At 50.5% G+C, this 17,348-nt stretch overlaps 2 protein-coding genes across 2 annotated transcripts; both read right to left on the bottom strand.

Annotated features, from left to right (window-relative positions):
• Window positions 1–106: 106 nt before the first annotated feature.
• LOC100898269 (thiamin pyrophosphokinase 1) lies at window positions 107–1,205 on the bottom strand. The gene is made up of 2 exons (XM_003743975.2): window positions 1,150–1,205; window positions 107–947 (listed from the first exon to the last, which is right to left on the bottom strand). Exon 2 carries the CDS (start codon window positions 818–820, stop codon window positions 107–109), a length of 714 nt encoding a protein of 237 aa, XP_003744023.1. The 5' UTR covers window positions 821–947; window positions 1,150–1,205.
• A 1,788-nt stretch (window positions 1,206–2,993) lies between these two features.
• Window positions 2,994–10,735, bottom strand: LOC100898419 (rhomboid-related protein 1). The gene is made up of 3 exons (XM_003743976.2): window positions 10,673–10,735; window positions 7,678–7,897; window positions 2,994–4,206 (listed from the first exon to the last, which is right to left on the bottom strand). Exons 2-3 carry the CDS (start codon window positions 7,834–7,836, stop codon window positions 3,559–3,561), a joined length of 807 nt encoding a protein of 268 aa, XP_003744024.1. The 5' UTR covers window positions 7,837–7,897; window positions 10,673–10,735; the 3' UTR covers window positions 2,994–3,558.
• Between the last annotated feature and the right edge of the window lie 6,613 nt (window positions 10,736–17,348).

The following is a 17,348-nucleotide window of genomic DNA, read 5'->3' on the forward strand; positions in this document are numbered from 1 at the left end:
GAGATATCCAATCGCCCTCGATATTCCCTTCATCCAGGAGTCAAAAGAAAAAAACATGCAAACGAATCAAATGACCTCTGATATCGTGTTTAATACCTCTCTTTCGTCAGCTCGCCTCTCTCTCCGTACTCATCGTCCAAACAATGGGTTCATCAGTCTGTATGAAGATTTCATTTGAAGCAATCTTGTTCGAAGTGCTGACAAGTTCCGAAAATGCGAGCTTCGTCGATTTCAATTCCCATCTCAGACCCGTTGTTGTTGCGACGACCGCCGATCCGATCGGTAGAAGGCCGCAATTCATATCCACCATGTCCATGTGCGTCAGAATCCGATGTTTTCCAGGGGGCAGGACCCAGGTTATCTCGCGACCGGAGTGCAAAATCACAGGCTTCGGGAGAATGCACGCACTCCTGTACAATGTGTTGATGTTTGCCATGACCTGATCAAAGCGGCCGCCGGACGTGCAGAAGGCCAGAATGTTGTCGAAGTTTTCCGGACGAGTCGAAATCACGCGGAGACATTTTGTGAAATCAGTGAAGCTCTGATCTATTGTTCGCACAATGAGAGTTCCTCGCTTCTCGAACGTTTCTCTCACATCATCCCTGATCGAATCGAGATCTCCAGTTATCAGGTCTGGCGTTAGCTCCGGTAGAGATTCGAACAGACGATTGCTCCCTCCATCCACCGTCACTCGAAGCGTGGCATGAGGCCACAACTTGCTCAATAACTCACATTGAGGACCATTCAATGGCTGATTCAACACCAGTAATGCGCAAGAAGTCCCTCTCAGAATTTTACCGCAGTTCCAGACGGTTGTCATCGCGACTCGGGAACCTCGTGTCGGAGCTAGATTTCGGAAGCACGTTGGTGGTTTGGCTGTCGTAAACACTGAAAGGGCAGCAAATTGCACCTGCTCCGGTCGGCCTTACAGCGAACTCATCCTGTCCCTAGGATGGAAAGTGAATTTGAGCATTTTGAGTCGAATCGGCCGTGCCGGCACAGTTCGAGCGGAGATCGCATTCTAGAGTATGCTGCTCCGCGCGTAGTGAGGGAGCGAAAGGGTGTACGAAACAAGGGCAGCACGAGCTCACGATTCGGGATTATGAAAGGAACGGTACTAACAGCTCGCGACATTATTCTCGAGCTTACAATTCACGAGCGAGCGGTCTGTTGTGATCCTCATCATAAAACTCTTGAAACAGTATGTTCTCGGCTAAAGAGGGACACGCAGCGCTGATAACCTCCGGCCAAAGACGGATGGAAGCATTCCTCATCCTACATCCCTGGTAGCACCATAGAACAGCTCTGTTTCACACACAGACACACGGAGTCGACATTCGCGATTCGCGTATCAACAGCTCCTGATAAAATAGAGGGATCTGCGCTAAAAATCGTGATATCCAGTATTATCTTCGCGGTCTTAGCACTTCCTCTTTCTCGATGGAGACGATGCCGATACTGATGCTATGATGAGTACCATATAATTAATCGACGACTTGAACCAATTGTGAGTGGAATCCCCTTGATTAGCGATCTCGTATGTCATTTCGGAACTGATTCTCCAAGATCCGGAATGACGAGGAATTCCATGAGTCATCACACCGCTCTCAGCGGGGAGTCCAGAGTGTCCGAGAACCTGAGGGTCCTCTCGCTGATTGATGGCGATCTTCATCCGAAAATGCTCAATTCTGCTCATGGAATCAGCGAGGCAACAATGGAGAGTTTTCGATCCCCTATTCCACGTCGGAGGCTCCTCGCCTACATCAAGCGGGGTGGGGATTTTCGTTCATCAGGAGACTTCATTCCTCTTCATTCATCCGCCGCCCCGGCAAAGCCATCTGCGTGAATCTGGGCAGAAAACGCGAAGAGTAGAGTACAGAGGTCAAATGCCTGGCGAACTCATGAATAGTGGGACAGGGCAGTCCCTCAGCGCCCTAAAGACAGGGTAGAGGGGATACCCGTGTCTGGCTCAAGAATGTCGTTGTTCTGTGATGAGACTTCTCTGAGATGGACCATGAGAGCGACCCCGGCGAATTCAGTCCCCCAGTTTAAAGAAAATCCGAGAACTCGGACAACGTCTCCTTATAACTCACGGTGAGCAGCAGAGAAGATTTCCTTGGACTTTCTTTAACATTTGAGTGAATTCATTGCAACTTCTTACGATCGGAAATTTCGAAGTTCCGTTCCGACCGCCCTTCCCACCATTCTCGTCGTTATGATCGCAACGCTCGTCTCCGGCCGCTCGCTCACGGAACGACTCCTCATCGTATTCTCATTCCCCTCAGAGGAATGAAAATATATAAACGACCATCCGAAGCTCGTTTCTTTTTTCTGTCGACCGAATCGAATTTTTCAACAGTTCTCTGGCGAATGGCTCCATCAATCGAGAGCGACAATCCTGATGCATTCGTCCTCCTCTCGTGATCTTCGTTCCGTCTTGACATGTTACTTTGAGGCGGTGTAGACCACCACTCTCACAGCTGGCAACGAGGATAACAAAAATCGAGCGACAAGTCTGGAACAAGAATTCCGAAAACGATTCTCTCGAGACACACGGCTTGCTCTTTCTATCCTATATTGAATACTTCGTTCCGTCTTCCGGATGGAAGCATCGCCATCGGGAGATATTCTGGAAACCGCGTGCTTGGTGTGGCTGTGTGCTTCTACTCGGTAAGGAATCGCTGCCGATTCCGATAAAATGGATCATTTCCTCATTCTCTTTCGGGATCGAAATCGAAAAGATCTTAAACGAAAGCTGCTCTGAAAGCTTGTCCCGAAGTGGAACGTATTCTGTATGTTTTTACAATTGAACTAGAATCCTCTTCCTCCAGTCCCTCACCAAGGATCGGATGGAATCAATTATCTAGATCAGACAAGGAGGTTGGAATGGGTGAATGCGAGTGTCGAGTGTCGCGGTGCTGTGATATCGGAGATCTACATCCGATCAAGATCGACTCCGGATTCATCGCGGAATTATGAGCCTGTCATGTCTCAGAAACTTGAAAAATACATTTCTCTTTATTCAACGCTCGTTTCGATTCCACCCCGGCATAATTGAGCCCTTCGGCGGTATTTACATTTTTACAGAGTCAGTTTTATATTATTGTGTTTTCGAGTATCAACTTGAATATTCAACCTTGTGGAGAGAAATATTCTCGTTTTGGTCTGTCTGAACGATCGATATCGAACTCAATTCACTCGTAGGGGAGATCACTCATCTTCTCGTTCCTGTGCAAGGTTCAAGGCGCTCAAGAACGCGAATATTGATTCGTCATTCATATGTGTACAAGCTGACCAACTCACACGAGCACACACATGATAACGAGGTGTTGGTTCTCATCCGAAGATCTCTCCGACTCGTGCCACAATTAGGAACGTGTTCTTCCATTCGCCATCGTTTTTCCTCTCTCCGTTGAGGCTGACTAGATGAATCGACTGCGTCTCCATGCGACAGAACAGACGAGAATTCTACAAATACTATGCGATCACCGACAACGTATCGTCAACGGGTATTTTGGCTCGATTGAGGCGGGAAGATGTCTCTCAAGACTTCGGATTTCAGTAGATTTCTTCAGGTGACGCGATTCCATCGATGTTGAGCACATTGTAGAGGATCGCAAACAACATACAAGACGAGTAAGCGAGCAGCGCCGCCCACCACAAGAAGTGTTCATGGAACTTTTTCTCGAAATTCTTCAACAGCAGAAGACCCGTCGTAACTCCGGCCAGAGCCCCCGCGATGTGCGACAGGTAGCTTACGGGTAAACCGTCGGGTTCGATGTAACGATTGAAGATCGCGCGTCCGACGTCGCTCGACGCGATTACAATCACTCCGAGTATCTTCACCCAACCGCAACGCATGCTCCGATAGTTGAGCATTACGTTGGCCAGATGCGCGGTGAGTAGCGCGTAAGCGCCACCCGAAGCTCCGATCAGGGAGATTTCGGGTGCGAACACGGATGTCGACAGCGATCCCGCGAGTACGCCCGACATGTAGATGCAGCCAACCCTCCACGAGCCGTGCACCATTTCCAGGGGAAGACCGACGAACATCTGGACGCAGAGATTCGTCAGCAGGTGCTTCCATCCCTCGTGAAGGACCATGTACGAGACGTAACGCCAGATTTCAGACCTCCGGTCCGGTCGATAGATGTAGGGTGAATCGTCCAAGAAAGGGCCCGCGAGTCCCGCAACGAAGATAACAAACTGGAAAGACGAAAAAGAAAGTGTTGGTTTTTTTCCGAGCGGAGCTGTCCCGTGCTTGAGTCCGATTATTACTCGATTATCGCACCGGGAATCGAAAACGGTCGATTGATAGGATGTGATGATAAAAATTATTTAATTCTGACGTCGAGGATCGTGTTCCGCCAATGCATTCTAACGATCGTTGCCGGAAGTCTGACGCCGCCGGATGCCGACTCAAGGTGAAAGCGGGAATTAAAATCGTCGAAGATTGACAAGTCCAACGCTTCAGATAGCGGGTGAGCGCTGTCGAATAATGCGATGGCGACGGCGCGCCGCTGAATACGGTTCTGATCGAGAGGATATTCTGTAGATCTTGAACTTTGCCCCTCGCGAGGAATCACCGTTATTCAGCTGAAATGGTCGTGCAGCCGTACGTTATACAGACGGCTCGGTGCCAACAATGGATAGGGTATTCTGTCGGACAGGCTTTTCTGATGATGGGGACGACAACGGCGGTCGCCTGCCCGATTAAAACCGGGGCAGCGGCCAATATCAAGCCGTCCGATTACGCGCCATGGCTACGTCCATAGCCGGATTGGATCAAGGCGGAACCGAGCGGCCTTGCAAGGCCGTCAAGTACATCTCACTGACTGCCAAATTCCGCGAGTCGTTAGCGTTATCGCGTGTTATCCAATGCTGCTGTTGTTATCCAGCGGCTCGACGCTTGATCGAACGTTTTCCGATCGATCCGCCACCGCAACGATCGCTGCCCGGCTGACCGCCCGAAATCCGGTTGGATATCGAGTTCGCGAAAGGTACTTCTACACCGTACTTTATCGTCCGAATTCTTCCCTCGGCGAGGAACACACGCACAAGCTTTATTCTTTCGGTCTCGGGGGATAGCCACGATCACTTTGGAAAAAACGAAATTTCCGTTCGCTGCATAAATTTCGGTGACGGCGACAGCGGCAGCAGGCGAATATCGCTCCGAAAATCCGAGAAGAATCCGATCGAGCGTCTCCACCGGAGCAGCCGACGACGGCGGAGAGACTCACAGCCGAAGGAGAAATTCTATCACGCGTAGCCAACGTCGTTAATGAGGGCTGTTCGTTCGGATGAAGGCGGTGGCGGCGGACAAACGAACAGATATACGGACTGGTAGCATCACTGAGGCGTGAAGTCTGCTTGATATTCGACCAAGAACACAGGATTCGCCTTCCGAAAGCGAGCCCTGATATAAAATCGAGTCGCTTGGATTTTCCGCGTGGAACATCGAGGGCTCCCGGAGGCTTTCGGAAAACAGACAGACAGTCTAACAAGAAAAAAAACGGGACGTCCAAAGAACAACCGAGTAGACTATCCGAATCCGCCAGTTCGTGAGCAATTAACACATATGTTCTGAATGGTTTTGGTACGATGACGTTCGGAGATAGACTCGCCCAGATGGCCGCTACAAACAGCTAATCTTTAATCTGCGATGACATATTGAGAAGAATCTCTTCGCTGAACCGGCCGAGAAAACGGCGTTTCCTCTCATCTGTGATATAGCCTGTCTTCGCCCGTGCTAGCTCGGGATTCGCTCAAGGATTCTCAATGACGATTTCGCTCGTCGAAGGCTTCACGAGAGAGCGGCGATCGTCGCGTCGTTCCAGTGGATGAATGCACCGCTCAGAAGGCCACACAGTGCTTTCCAGAATTCGTCGAGGGAATAATCTCTATATCGGTGTCCACAGCCGATCGGCCCGTTTGGGAGCAATGTTTCCGTTGGCGCGCTGTCCGCATGACCAGCTCCTCCGACAGACTCCGTGGCGGGCGTAGGGGGGAGAAGTAGCCGGATTTTTATGCAGAATTCGCCTTGTTGTTGCCGCAATCGGTATCGATCCGCCGCGCCGGTCGGCTCCGAGGTAGGTTGACCGGGCGAGCGAGCGTCCGTCCGTCCGGTTGGACGCTCTATAAAACTCTCCGCTCGTGTGATCGTTGATCGTTTTCGTCAGTTTTCGGCAGCCGGGAAAGCTTTGCTGTCAACTGCGTTTTCTCTGATCGGTGTCCGATAAGCAGCACTTTGGTAAAAAGTTCGCCACAAGTTTTTGCCACTCAGCGCCGGTCGCACCCGGCGACTAAGAAGGATAGCGCGCGAAGTCGCGACTCTCTTAACAGTACGTAGGTACACAGATGACCAGTCGCGTCCAGGCGTAAACATATCGTAATTAGACGGCCGGTTGATTCGTGGAATTATCGGACGCACCACGTGTCTGCACCGTGCTGTGAGACGTAGGGGAACTGCCAGGAAAACAATATGTGGCGAGAGAGGAAAACTAGAGTCAGCAACGAAAAAAAAAGAACTCTCAGTCGTATGTCTCTCGCTCTCTTCCTTCCCGATCGATCTACAGCAAACGGCGCTGTCAACCTAAGCCCGAAATAGCAGCACAAATGTAATTTATAAGCAAGGGAGTGAGCGAACGCGAGACGCAGCGAGATGGAGGTGGGGAGCTAGAGACTACTGTGAACTGAGCGAGCGAGCGACTCTGTCGAGCAGCGGAAGCTCACGGCACACCTGGGTTCCCCCGTGTTGGATTGGGAAAAGAAGAGCCATTCAACTTCCAAAGAGAGTTGACATCATTCCAGCTCTTACTCCAGCTCGTATTCTCGGCCAGGTCTAGGCCTTTCGACCGATGCGTGTAGGTCCGCGCCCTATGAGATTCTCGAAGCGCTCGAGGGTCTCGCTCTAGACGCGGAAGATTCCGCACACGCAGGCGTTGAGATGATTCGGTTTTGGGATCACAACGGCTCGATCCACAAAAGCTAACACCACGCTGAGCTGTTTCATTTTCCTTCCCGTCCGTTGGTTCGTTATTAGTCGTTCGTTTTCATTTAAGGGCGCCGTTCATTGTTGCTGCGTGAGTGGGAAAAATATAACGGCAAATCAGTCGTCTGAGCTGATTTCGGTGCTAGCAGTGGCCCACTTTGCCTAGCCGCCGCCGCAGTTGATCCCTATAGCTTGCTAGCGCGGCTCGACTTGTGCCGAAGGCAGAGCCAAAATTCGACCGGAACACCTCCCGCTGGATTTTTCAATCCACTTGTTTCCCGCAAGCGTGTTTCGCATCCGACGTGCTTGAGCGGAGTTTCTTTTTTTTTGCGGCGCCTTCGGCGCCCCAACGATAAACAATCCAATGCGAACTATCCCAGTCTGCTCCCACGCAATCGGCGGGCTCCAATGAAAACATGTTCATGTGCTCCCGCCCAATCTACTCATTAGGCATCGTCATGGTAATCGAGCTCGATCGTACACCTCGATGACTACGTAGATTCGAGCTAGACGCTGAAGCACAATAAAAGCAACGAGGATCAGTAGCAACGATGCGCGGCGTGCTGCGCGCCTCGGCTCGAACTGGCAAAGCGTGGAGACGAACACCAGCTGTGCGGCGTCGGACGTAAGAATTGCTAGGCAAGAACGAAAAACTTCATCGGAGGGGGTCAAGAGCCTCAACTTACCTCGACTAGCGTGACAAATAAGATGAACACCGGAGGTGGCTTGCAAGAATAGTTATCGGCATGATACTCGACAACGTCCAAGTTCTCTTCTGTCGGTATATCCACTTGGATGGTGATCAGCTTGTCGTCCTTCTTCTTTTGTTGGAGAGTCGGCTTCATGTTGCTGAATTTCCGGCGACTCCCGAGTTTAATCACACGTTCTGCTGGACGTCGATTCCGTCTGTGGGAAGGAAGGAGAGATCGCTGAGAACTACATGCAAACTACAGTACACATGTTTGGCAATTCCCTTCCGAGGGGGGAACTTCTCAGGGAAAACGCGGAAAACGGTCAAATCGAACTCTGAGCGGCTGTCTCCGTCAGCTCTAGGATCTGCTGCGTTTTTCTAACTTTTTCTCTTTTCAAGGCGGCTTTTCTCCCAAAATCACTTTCATGTGGGAATTATCTGGCTCAAGGCCGTTCGCCGAATAGAACTATCGGTCCCATTCTTGAACAAGTTCAGGGCAGCTGCGGGAGATAGACCCTCGGGAGACAATGCCAGGCAACAGAAGACCGCGGACGATAGATGGCAAACCCGCCTAGCCAACGGGCACTGACAGTCTTTCTGTCAATCCGTCGCCGATCTGTACGAGCCGACGGGAAGAACAATATCAATCGCAGCAAGGACCGAGGACTCGCGGGCGCGCGAGTGTCGACTGCGGGACTGATAGCCGGCGGTTACGCCGAATCGAAGAGCTCAATGTCATCGCTGGACTTTTCCGCATGTATTCCACCAGAAGGGATTCTGTTACGATCGGACAAACGATACGATGGCGTCGGCGACAACAAACGTTCGCTGCTCGATATTGAAATATGTTCGGATGCCCGCTCTTTCGCCGTCGATATTCTCACAGCCCCCCTCCTTCGATTTGATTTTAAATTTCGCTCGGACGGCGACGCGACTTCTAGATGTCCGCGTGAGAATCGTCGAGTTCGCGACTTGTGCGATGATGTGTTTTTAAAGAGCGTTCGTCTATGGCGCAGTAGCTTGTCATCATCGAAGACTTTTGCCAAATGCTGTTCTTCTTCTTTCCTTACTTCTCCGCTTACGGTCAACGAGTCGAATGCATCAATCAGATGACGTTTAGTTGAAGGAGTAGAACGTAGCTGGCGCGGCGACCGACTGTCTTTTTGGATCTGCCATTTGAATGAATGCGCTACCGTGGATCGTCGACACCGCGAACAGATCCCTTATCGTACGGAAGGACTGACCTCAACAATCAGAATTTTCCATGAGACACTTTCTCGCGCCGGCATAGAATACAAGAGAGGGATCAGTCGAGGGAAATCGTCACTAAACGATCCCACGATTTCCCATCAGACGAAGGCGCTTGGATTCGTACGGTCAACAGCAGCGGAGTTCTGATCTACGATGGTACCCGCCACGATTCCCAGCCGAACTGTTTCTTCCGCGGAAAGTACCGAGCGGGGCGTCGATTTCAAAATGACTTATTTACATTTGCCGTAAATCCCAGAATGAAAATTACCGCGCGATCGGACCCCTTTACATAGTCAGCAAGACAGTCACTTAGTCGGCCGATCGATCCGCCAGTCCACAGCATTCAGTGGAGCGCTGACGTCTTCAGAGTTTGTAGAAGGGGTAGAGACGAAGTTTCCGACGTTCGTGTATGCCAATGCGTGGTTTGAAGCGACCAAGGTTCCGACATTCCGTCTTAAGGGTTTTCATCTGCTGAATCTTTCATATGAACGTTGTAGTCTGCGTCAGACACAATTCTTTCGCAGTCTCCCGTATTTCAGCTCAACAAAAGCAGACCACCGCTAGTCTGAATAACTGACAGATCGGGAGCCGGCACACAAACGGATTAACGGACAGATCTAGCTCATCCACATAGAGCTCGTGCGTCCGTTGGAGTCATGGTTTGCTTGCCGTATTCGTCGTCAGCAACTTCGACGTCCCCTGGGCTGTCCAGGGACGTTAGCGCTAAGCGGTAGGGTAGGGGCAAACCTGAAAGGCGCAGGTGGATCCAAATTTCAGCTGCGAGCTGACGTACCCATGGAGCGTCCCCTATTTGAACCCTGTCGGGCTAAATCTGAGCGATCCCAACACTGGACTATTAGGCACAATGGAGAGGTGAGCACCTAAGGGAAATCACGGACATCGTCGGAAAGCTTCAGTTCCGCGAGCAAGCACTTGCTTAGTTTTTTTCCGCTGACCGAACACACTACTCCAGACGGCCGATGTCTAAGAATGATTCTCTGCTTCCGACTTTATCGTCTCGCTAGCACCAGGGAAAACTACATTGGAAAGAATAACAGTGTTGTTGATGCTGCCGCCATCAATGACGGTAACAGCGACGGTGTTGCTGACGTCCGTGGTCGCTCAGTAGGATTTGATTCTGTTTGACCCCCGGCTCGAGTGTCCGTCGAAAGAAGACGGATGGAATCGCTTCGCAAGCGAGAATTCCCCCAACAATAAGCGAATACGAGAGGTTTTCTTCACGCTTAAATAAACACAAAAGCATTGAGAATAGAAGGGATTGGAAAAGATCCCGAGGAAATGTTGTCAGTCAGAGTTAACGGGCGTTCGCTCACCAAAACATTGTTGCGTTCACCGTGAACTAACTGACGGACTGACTGAGTGAAAGAGTGAGTGAGGTTCTCGATCTTCGGACAGAAAAGCGCAAAAAATAGAACACTTCGAGCCGACGGCATCAGAGAAGTCTTCAGAGCAGCAGCGGTGAATCGTCCGATGGCAAAAACTCCTCCGCTGTCCGCGAGGGAGTTTGGGAACAAATCCGCGGTGCTTCGAATGTTGCATTATTCACCGTTGTTCTCATTGCTCCACGGGAGTTCTTGACAGCATTCATCCGGTCAGTCTTCCAGACCGCGTGCACTGTATGCAGAGTGTAGAGATAGACCGAAGTTCTGGCGTCATAAGACAATCGATTTCTGGTATTCGAACAGACGGAATCCTCGACTCTTCGACGTCGTACTTACCACGAACGATAGATCTCCTCGATGCATTTGCCGACTACAGAACTCATCCGATGTCCGTCCGACTGGACTTCCGCTTATTCTCCAGGATCAGGGAAGAAGATCGGAGACACTCTGGGTATTGATTCGTAAACACACTCCGCACTCTTGACGTGGAACGTCAAAGAACCAATGTCTCCAACACCGTGACCGACGTGCAAGTTCGGAGATCTTTTGAAAAGGTCTGAACGAGCAGTCGGAGTAGCGGTCGGGTCTAACGCGGAGCACCGCCTTTCAGCTCAGCTTCTCGCCCAGCATGGAGAGGGACTCAACATGGCTATTGGCTGAAGATCGAAACGGCTGGCACGCGCCGTACACGCGATTTCAGAAGGATGGCCTCGAGAAAAGGACACCAGATGCACCTCACAGATGCTCACGAAGTTCAGGCATAAGGAGCTCGCGACATCCTCCGTGGCATAATACAGCTGCGGCTGCCGCCGCCGCCGACGCGTCTGCTTGAGCTCGTGCCTTCGGGGATCTGCTTCGAATATCAGAAGCCATCGGCTGCTTCCTGAATCAAAGACAGAATCTTAACGTTCTCCTCTTGTCTTTGCTCCTGATTTCTGTAGTCTTCCGCCAATATGGCCGGGACAGCTTGTGTAAGGTTCACGAAAGGCTCAGGTTACGAGTAGTCATCTACTTTATCGCGAAGGTTCGAAGATCGCGGGGGAATTCAGACGGGAGAGCATTCTCGGACTTCTCGATATCGCGAAAAGGATATAACTGCACCGATTCGGTGGAGGGGTTCCCTTCGCGGGCATGACGTGATTTTGAACCCATGTATCAGAAGCGAATCAGAGCCTCGTCTGCCGATATTATACTTACCTATATAATAATCCAGTGCGATGAACATTCGAAGACCGAGATTGACTTGCTCGCCTGAATCGACGAGCGGCGCGCTCGCTAGATACGGTCCGTTCGATGTGTAGAGGACAGAGAGAAAATGGAAAAAGCGCGAGACTATCTGTTTTCGCGTTCCGCGGAGATCTGGTTACATAGGTTTCTAATGAAGGAGGTCTAAGGTCCTGCCACTTGAACAGAGGAAGGTCATTGAGAAAACTTCCGATTTCCCATTCGATATCGCCGTGGTAGATTTCTACGTTCGTGGTAGACGTACCACGCTCGATACTCTTCAAAAGCTTCTACTTTCTGTAGTGGCCCAGGAAATGTCATCTGACATTCGAGATAGAGAGACAGAGAATGCTATGCGGGGAGATTGGGAGCGAAGGAAGGAGTAAGACGAAGGGGCAATTAATCCAAAGGACACATGAGGAAGCATGCAAGCGGATTACGAGCTCAAGGCTCCGCATCGACCCGTACGATCTTCCTATGTAGTAGGTCTCGCCCAATCAATCCTTGCCATTCAAGAACATGAGTATCGTGTTCCAGAGAGATGCCTTAGTTTCGAAGTCAACTAATCCCAGTCTCCCGAACGGAAATTCTCGACTATGGAGCTCAAAAGGGACGCAATATGGAAGAGATGGAATGACATTTTTCCCTGTTTGAAATTCCCTCCGAGGACACGGACCAACCCACAACGGTGAGGAGTCGTCGGTTATATCCATCAATTCTCCAGCAGACGTTTCGCTCGCTCCATACACGGGTTTATCATGACTGCCAACAGATAGTGCAGCTCAAAAGTCGACTCCCGAGTCCCGAGACACCGGTCAACAGGATTTCGTCTTGCCGAGTTCGCGGCTTTCATATAGATCACGGATCTTCCCGGCTCTGTTTTAGTTCCCCACTTCTGACGTCGAAAGCGCGTATGCTCGGTCTTAAAAAAAACTTTACAGCCTATTAGTATTTTCATCCTTCCATTGGTAGCGGTGTGAAGGCTCAACTCGGTTTCGCCCTCCAAGATTAACCATGGCTTTCCAAGAAGGAGATGAAGACCCTTCAAATCTACCCAATGCTCAACACACACGCATCGGCTACACCACCCCCAACAACTTCCTGAGAACTGACTTCAACGAGCGTTCTTCAGAACGCCGGCCGACAGCACCTGTAGACCGTGGGACCTCAAATGCCTTGAAGGTCGCCCCCGGCTCGAATGTCAGCTGAACGCTACAGATTTCGAGACCCTCATGAGACCCACAAGAAGGATTACGCGGTCAACCAGGTTTCCTCCCTGGGTTTTTTCTTTCTTAAGGCGATATTCGTGTTGGGAAAAAATTTTCCCCCGAACCTACTGTACGCACAGCCCGCCTGTCGGTGGGCGCCGACTCGGAGGTCGGATGTAGAGGTTCGCTTCAAAGGCCCCGAGCTCCGCTGAGAATCAAACGATGCCCCGGTTAGCGTCTCTCGTCGTCAACCAAAACAAGATGAGGAGGAAACTTTTCGGCGAAGTGATGTTTACTGCAAGGCAATCGCTGGTTCGTTCTGCGAACGATGCAAACAAGCAGGCATTCGCTCATCTCGAATCAGGTATTGTCTCTTTGGAGACGTGGAGAATCAACGCCACTCCGAAACCTTTGATGCTCGTGTGAAACTCACGAGCGGCGTCGCCGTCAGAGAGCATCGTAGTTGGATGATTGCTGAAAATCTACTTGGCTGCCTTTCCATCGCATTGATCTGGTCCTATTAGTCAAGGCAGATAAACGCGCTCAAGAATTCCAAGGAGTTGCAATTGGTGGACAGAACTGTTTTCTGGCCTCGCGTTGATCGCTCGAGTGCCGATTGATGATAACGTCCCTACGTTTGAGTTTTCCAAAAGAGACTCTACGGCCTGTGAGGATCGAGAAGAGACCGCGACCCGAGCTTCTGGTAGGGAGCGGGCTCGAATCCGTTGCAAGCCAGCGCACGAGCCTTCTGTCAGTGAGTCTTGCTTCGACCCCGAGCGAAGAGCGTCGCCAGGATTTCCTGTAGGAAGGTCGAACTGAGTTTTTTTTTCGACGGGGTTCTCTGACATCAGAAAGAGGGAAAAAATCATCCGTGAATACATGTCTGAAGTCTTAAAAGCGAAACCGACTCTGGCGAGGGTGTATTGCACTTGGATGCAGGTTCAACGATCTGGGGTCAAATCTGTATTCTCATCCTGTGAATGCTCACCATTTTTTTTTTCGTGTAGCGCTCCTTCCTGATCTGGGGAGCCGGAGGGCAGAATCGAAAGTTACTTTCGTTGATTGTTCGCCTTTCTTCGTTGTGACTGCCATAGGGTCCGATGGAGAAGTGTTTGACGATTGGATTGACTATTGCGGTCGGTCGGACGGTCGAGATTTCGCATACCTACCGGGTCGGTGTTCCTTCTTTTTCTGAGGGCCAGGTAACACTAAGCTAAGGCGGTTTCTGACAGCGCCGGCGCATTTGTCTTCAAAGTAAGGTGTATAACCCAAGTGACGAATATTGAGTGGTTCACCGCCACCGCCGGTGCTCCGTCTGATTGAAATATTGAAAGCATCAATCGAACAAGAAATACTCAAGGAATTTCGTCATCGAACCCAGCCTTAGCGTTGCCCGATGCCACAAGATCTTCCTCGAATGAGATATGAACGAGCTGTGAATTTGAATATAAATCTCGATTCAAACTATTTGGGATAAGTATTAATCGAGCCGTAATCAAGCGTCGTTGCGTTATGACGGATCCTCTGGAATTCGAAGGGTAACCAATGTCCAGGGTCAGCATCGGCGTTCTTTACGTCAGCCTGCGCGGAGCCGCTTGCTGAGGAGACAATCTAGTCTCGACCGAGTGAAAACAGCAGCCCAGTCTAGTTAGTTGACTGGCTTACTCGTTCGCTGGTTGGCTAGCTGGCGGATGGATACCGCTATCACCGGTCGACTATTTAAATACAATTGTTATCTTTCGATGTAGTTGAATCAACGCAGGAGTGGCTCCTTCGTCATAAACGGAAGTGAGGAGCTCAAAGCGCTTTCTGCATCTGCTCTTTCTTATACATTCGTCTTTTTTTTGTTTGAACTTTTATGGCGCCAGTGACGGTAACCGCGAGAGAATCAGTAGTTTCGAGGATTTCGCCGTCATTCGGTAGGGCTAGACGTTGTATCGCGATAAACAGGGAAAATCAACGTTCTCGGGACACCGATGATGCAGGCAAGAGAATGAGGCGGATAGTAAGACAGACCACTAGGGTCTGTCTGACTGACTTGTTCTGAGCCGGAATAAGTTCATTAGGTCCTGAGCTGTACGATTCTTTAACAAGTTTTCGCGAAACTAATTTTATAGACACGGAAACGAATTGTTCGTTAGTCCAATTACTCCGAGTGCAGCCGCATCAGACGTCTGTGCTCTACTCATTCAAGTAACGGAGTCAGGTGAAAAAGAAAAGCTCCAGGAGGAAACGCTGACGGTACAGGGAGCTTTTCTGTGCTCCCCGTCCGACATCATCGGTGCAAAGGATGCCAACGAGGAACCATGGGCTCCCCGGAGTGCCCGGACATTCCCTTCGATTTCTAGATTCCGACCTCATCTCCTCCAATGATTGTCTCAATTGAATTTATTTCTACTCAATTGCTCCCTGGGCTCCCAATGCCAATAACCCTGACTCGTTATCCGGTGCCCTTCGACCGGAAGATATCGACAGTCTTCGGAATCGATGAATTTCTTTCCCTCCGCTTCAGATCCAGTCGCTCCGAATCATCCGGGGCTGAGCTCCGGCGATGTTCTATACGAGGCGACGTTCATATATTCGATGTTGTCAAAAATAATTGTTCTTGATACTGCCCGAAGTGAAAAATGCCGCCGAGCAAACATAAATCACGAGACGGCGAAGATCAACGGCAAGTTCACTGAGGATCCATGCTTATAGTTCGCCATCCTTCTCCGCGAGTCAGTCAGTCAGTCAATCAGTGTGTGTCTACGTCAAATCGGGGACCGGACCCTTGCTCGGGTAGAAGGAGAATTCGAGAGCTGCTACCACGACTGATCGGCTGCTCGGTCGAACCATGGAACGAGCTTGTCACAACGGCAACGGTTGCAACAACAACAACGGCCACCGCGTATCCAAGCAGAGCGGGGAAGGCCTGTTTAGTTTCTTGCTGGCTGTTCACAACGAACTTCTTTATTGAGCAGCTCGGCCAGGGAAGCATCTGGAAAAATCTCCCGCAGTATCGAGGAGGGAGCTCGACAAAGCCGTGTGTAAATTGTCTACTTGTCCGAGAGTCTCTGGCCGGTATGCCACGGAAAAAATGACGAGCGACCTACGTCGAACAGAAAATACACAGAACCATGCTTCGAGGGGGAATTATTATCCCGCTTTAGAAGATTAAATAAATCAGTACATGCGGGAAACGTGAGCAGCAGGAAATCTCCTCCTTGACATGTAGGCATTTTTACACACTTGTTTTTCCAGCCCATCACGCACTCGTGATGTGGGTCGATCGCGGGCGAATTCCGAATGCGCGCTTTGAAATTGGTCGACCTGTTGTATGCGGAGCGGAAAGTCAGAAGCGTCAAGTCAGAACCAACTCGGAACGGGGACGGAAGGGACCCATGAACGGTGACAATGATGCGTCGCTGTTTCCGTTCAGTTTCCCGACCCGAGTCAGAAGGGAACTCACATTGCTCCGCATATTGTGGCTCTTAATATCAGCATTATCAAAGTTCTATTCTGATATTGTCATGCTAATGCCGAATGGGTCGGGGCGCATGGGTCACGGTCACTTTGTGTCCGAGCGGACGGACACGCGTGTCTAGGGAGAACCACCGAATAGTCGTTGTTATTTAAATGAACGCTTTATGTAAGCGGACACCGTCGATGTCGTCGCTCCGTCTGTTCCTCTGCCAGTCGTTTCTCCCGAAGCCTGTCTCTCGCCTGTCGCCGTCATCGAGTATACATTTACCCAGATTTGAACCGCCGATGAGGGATACGACGATGAGCACAGGAATTCGTGACAATCCTTTTTCGGAAATTGTTCCGCTTGGAATCGTCTCTCCTTCAAACTCATATACTGCTCTTCTGTTTGTTTGCGTATAAGTGCGAGCGCATCGGTTTATGTGGATTTAGTCTACTCGGTTGTCTAGTGTGATGTTGGGAAGGCGCGGCGGTGATTTCGAACCGGATCTGGCGTCTGTCTGAACCACTCCTTCAAATTCTTTCAAGCTGGCCGTCCATCTCGACCGAATCTGCCCCCGCCACTGACTTTCGTTCTGGCCATAGGATCGGATGCTCCAACCTGCCTCGACTTGTCTTCTGCGGACGCCTTTTCCAATGTCGATTCTCTCTCCATCGATATTATCGCTCATTCGCTCGCGGATGCTCCCGCGGATAACTCTTCTCGCCGTAAAATACGTCTGGTAAGGCCCGGACAGCGCTGAGTTCAGAGAAGTCTCGGTGTCTATCCGAATTCACCGACAGGAGCTGGAACCGCCGGTCGTCGAATATTTTCGCCTGAATTTCGTTCGAATCCAAACTCGTAGACAACGTCTGCCGAAACAATCACACTTGCGGATTGGGGCAGCGGGTTCTAATCACGCACGATTTGCATTCAAGCAAATCTAGAAGACAACGGCGAGAAAAACAGCCGAACAAGACGGAAAACAACAAGTCGGCGCCGAGAAATTCGACCACAACAAATCCAGCTCAACAATCGGTTTCGAACAACCGCGGGGACGACCTTTCCGAAAATAGCCGCGTTTTTTGTGCCCTTAGTTTTATCGACAACAATTTAACAACGCGGCAGTCAGTCA

The sequence above is a fragment of the Galendromus occidentalis genome, unplaced genomic scaffold (genome assembly GCF_000255335.2).
Source record: "Galendromus occidentalis unplaced genomic scaffold, Mocc_1.1 scf7180000077454, whole genome shotgun sequence".
NCBI lineage: Eukaryota > Metazoa > Arthropoda > Arachnida > Mesostigmata > Phytoseiidae > Galendromus > Galendromus occidentalis.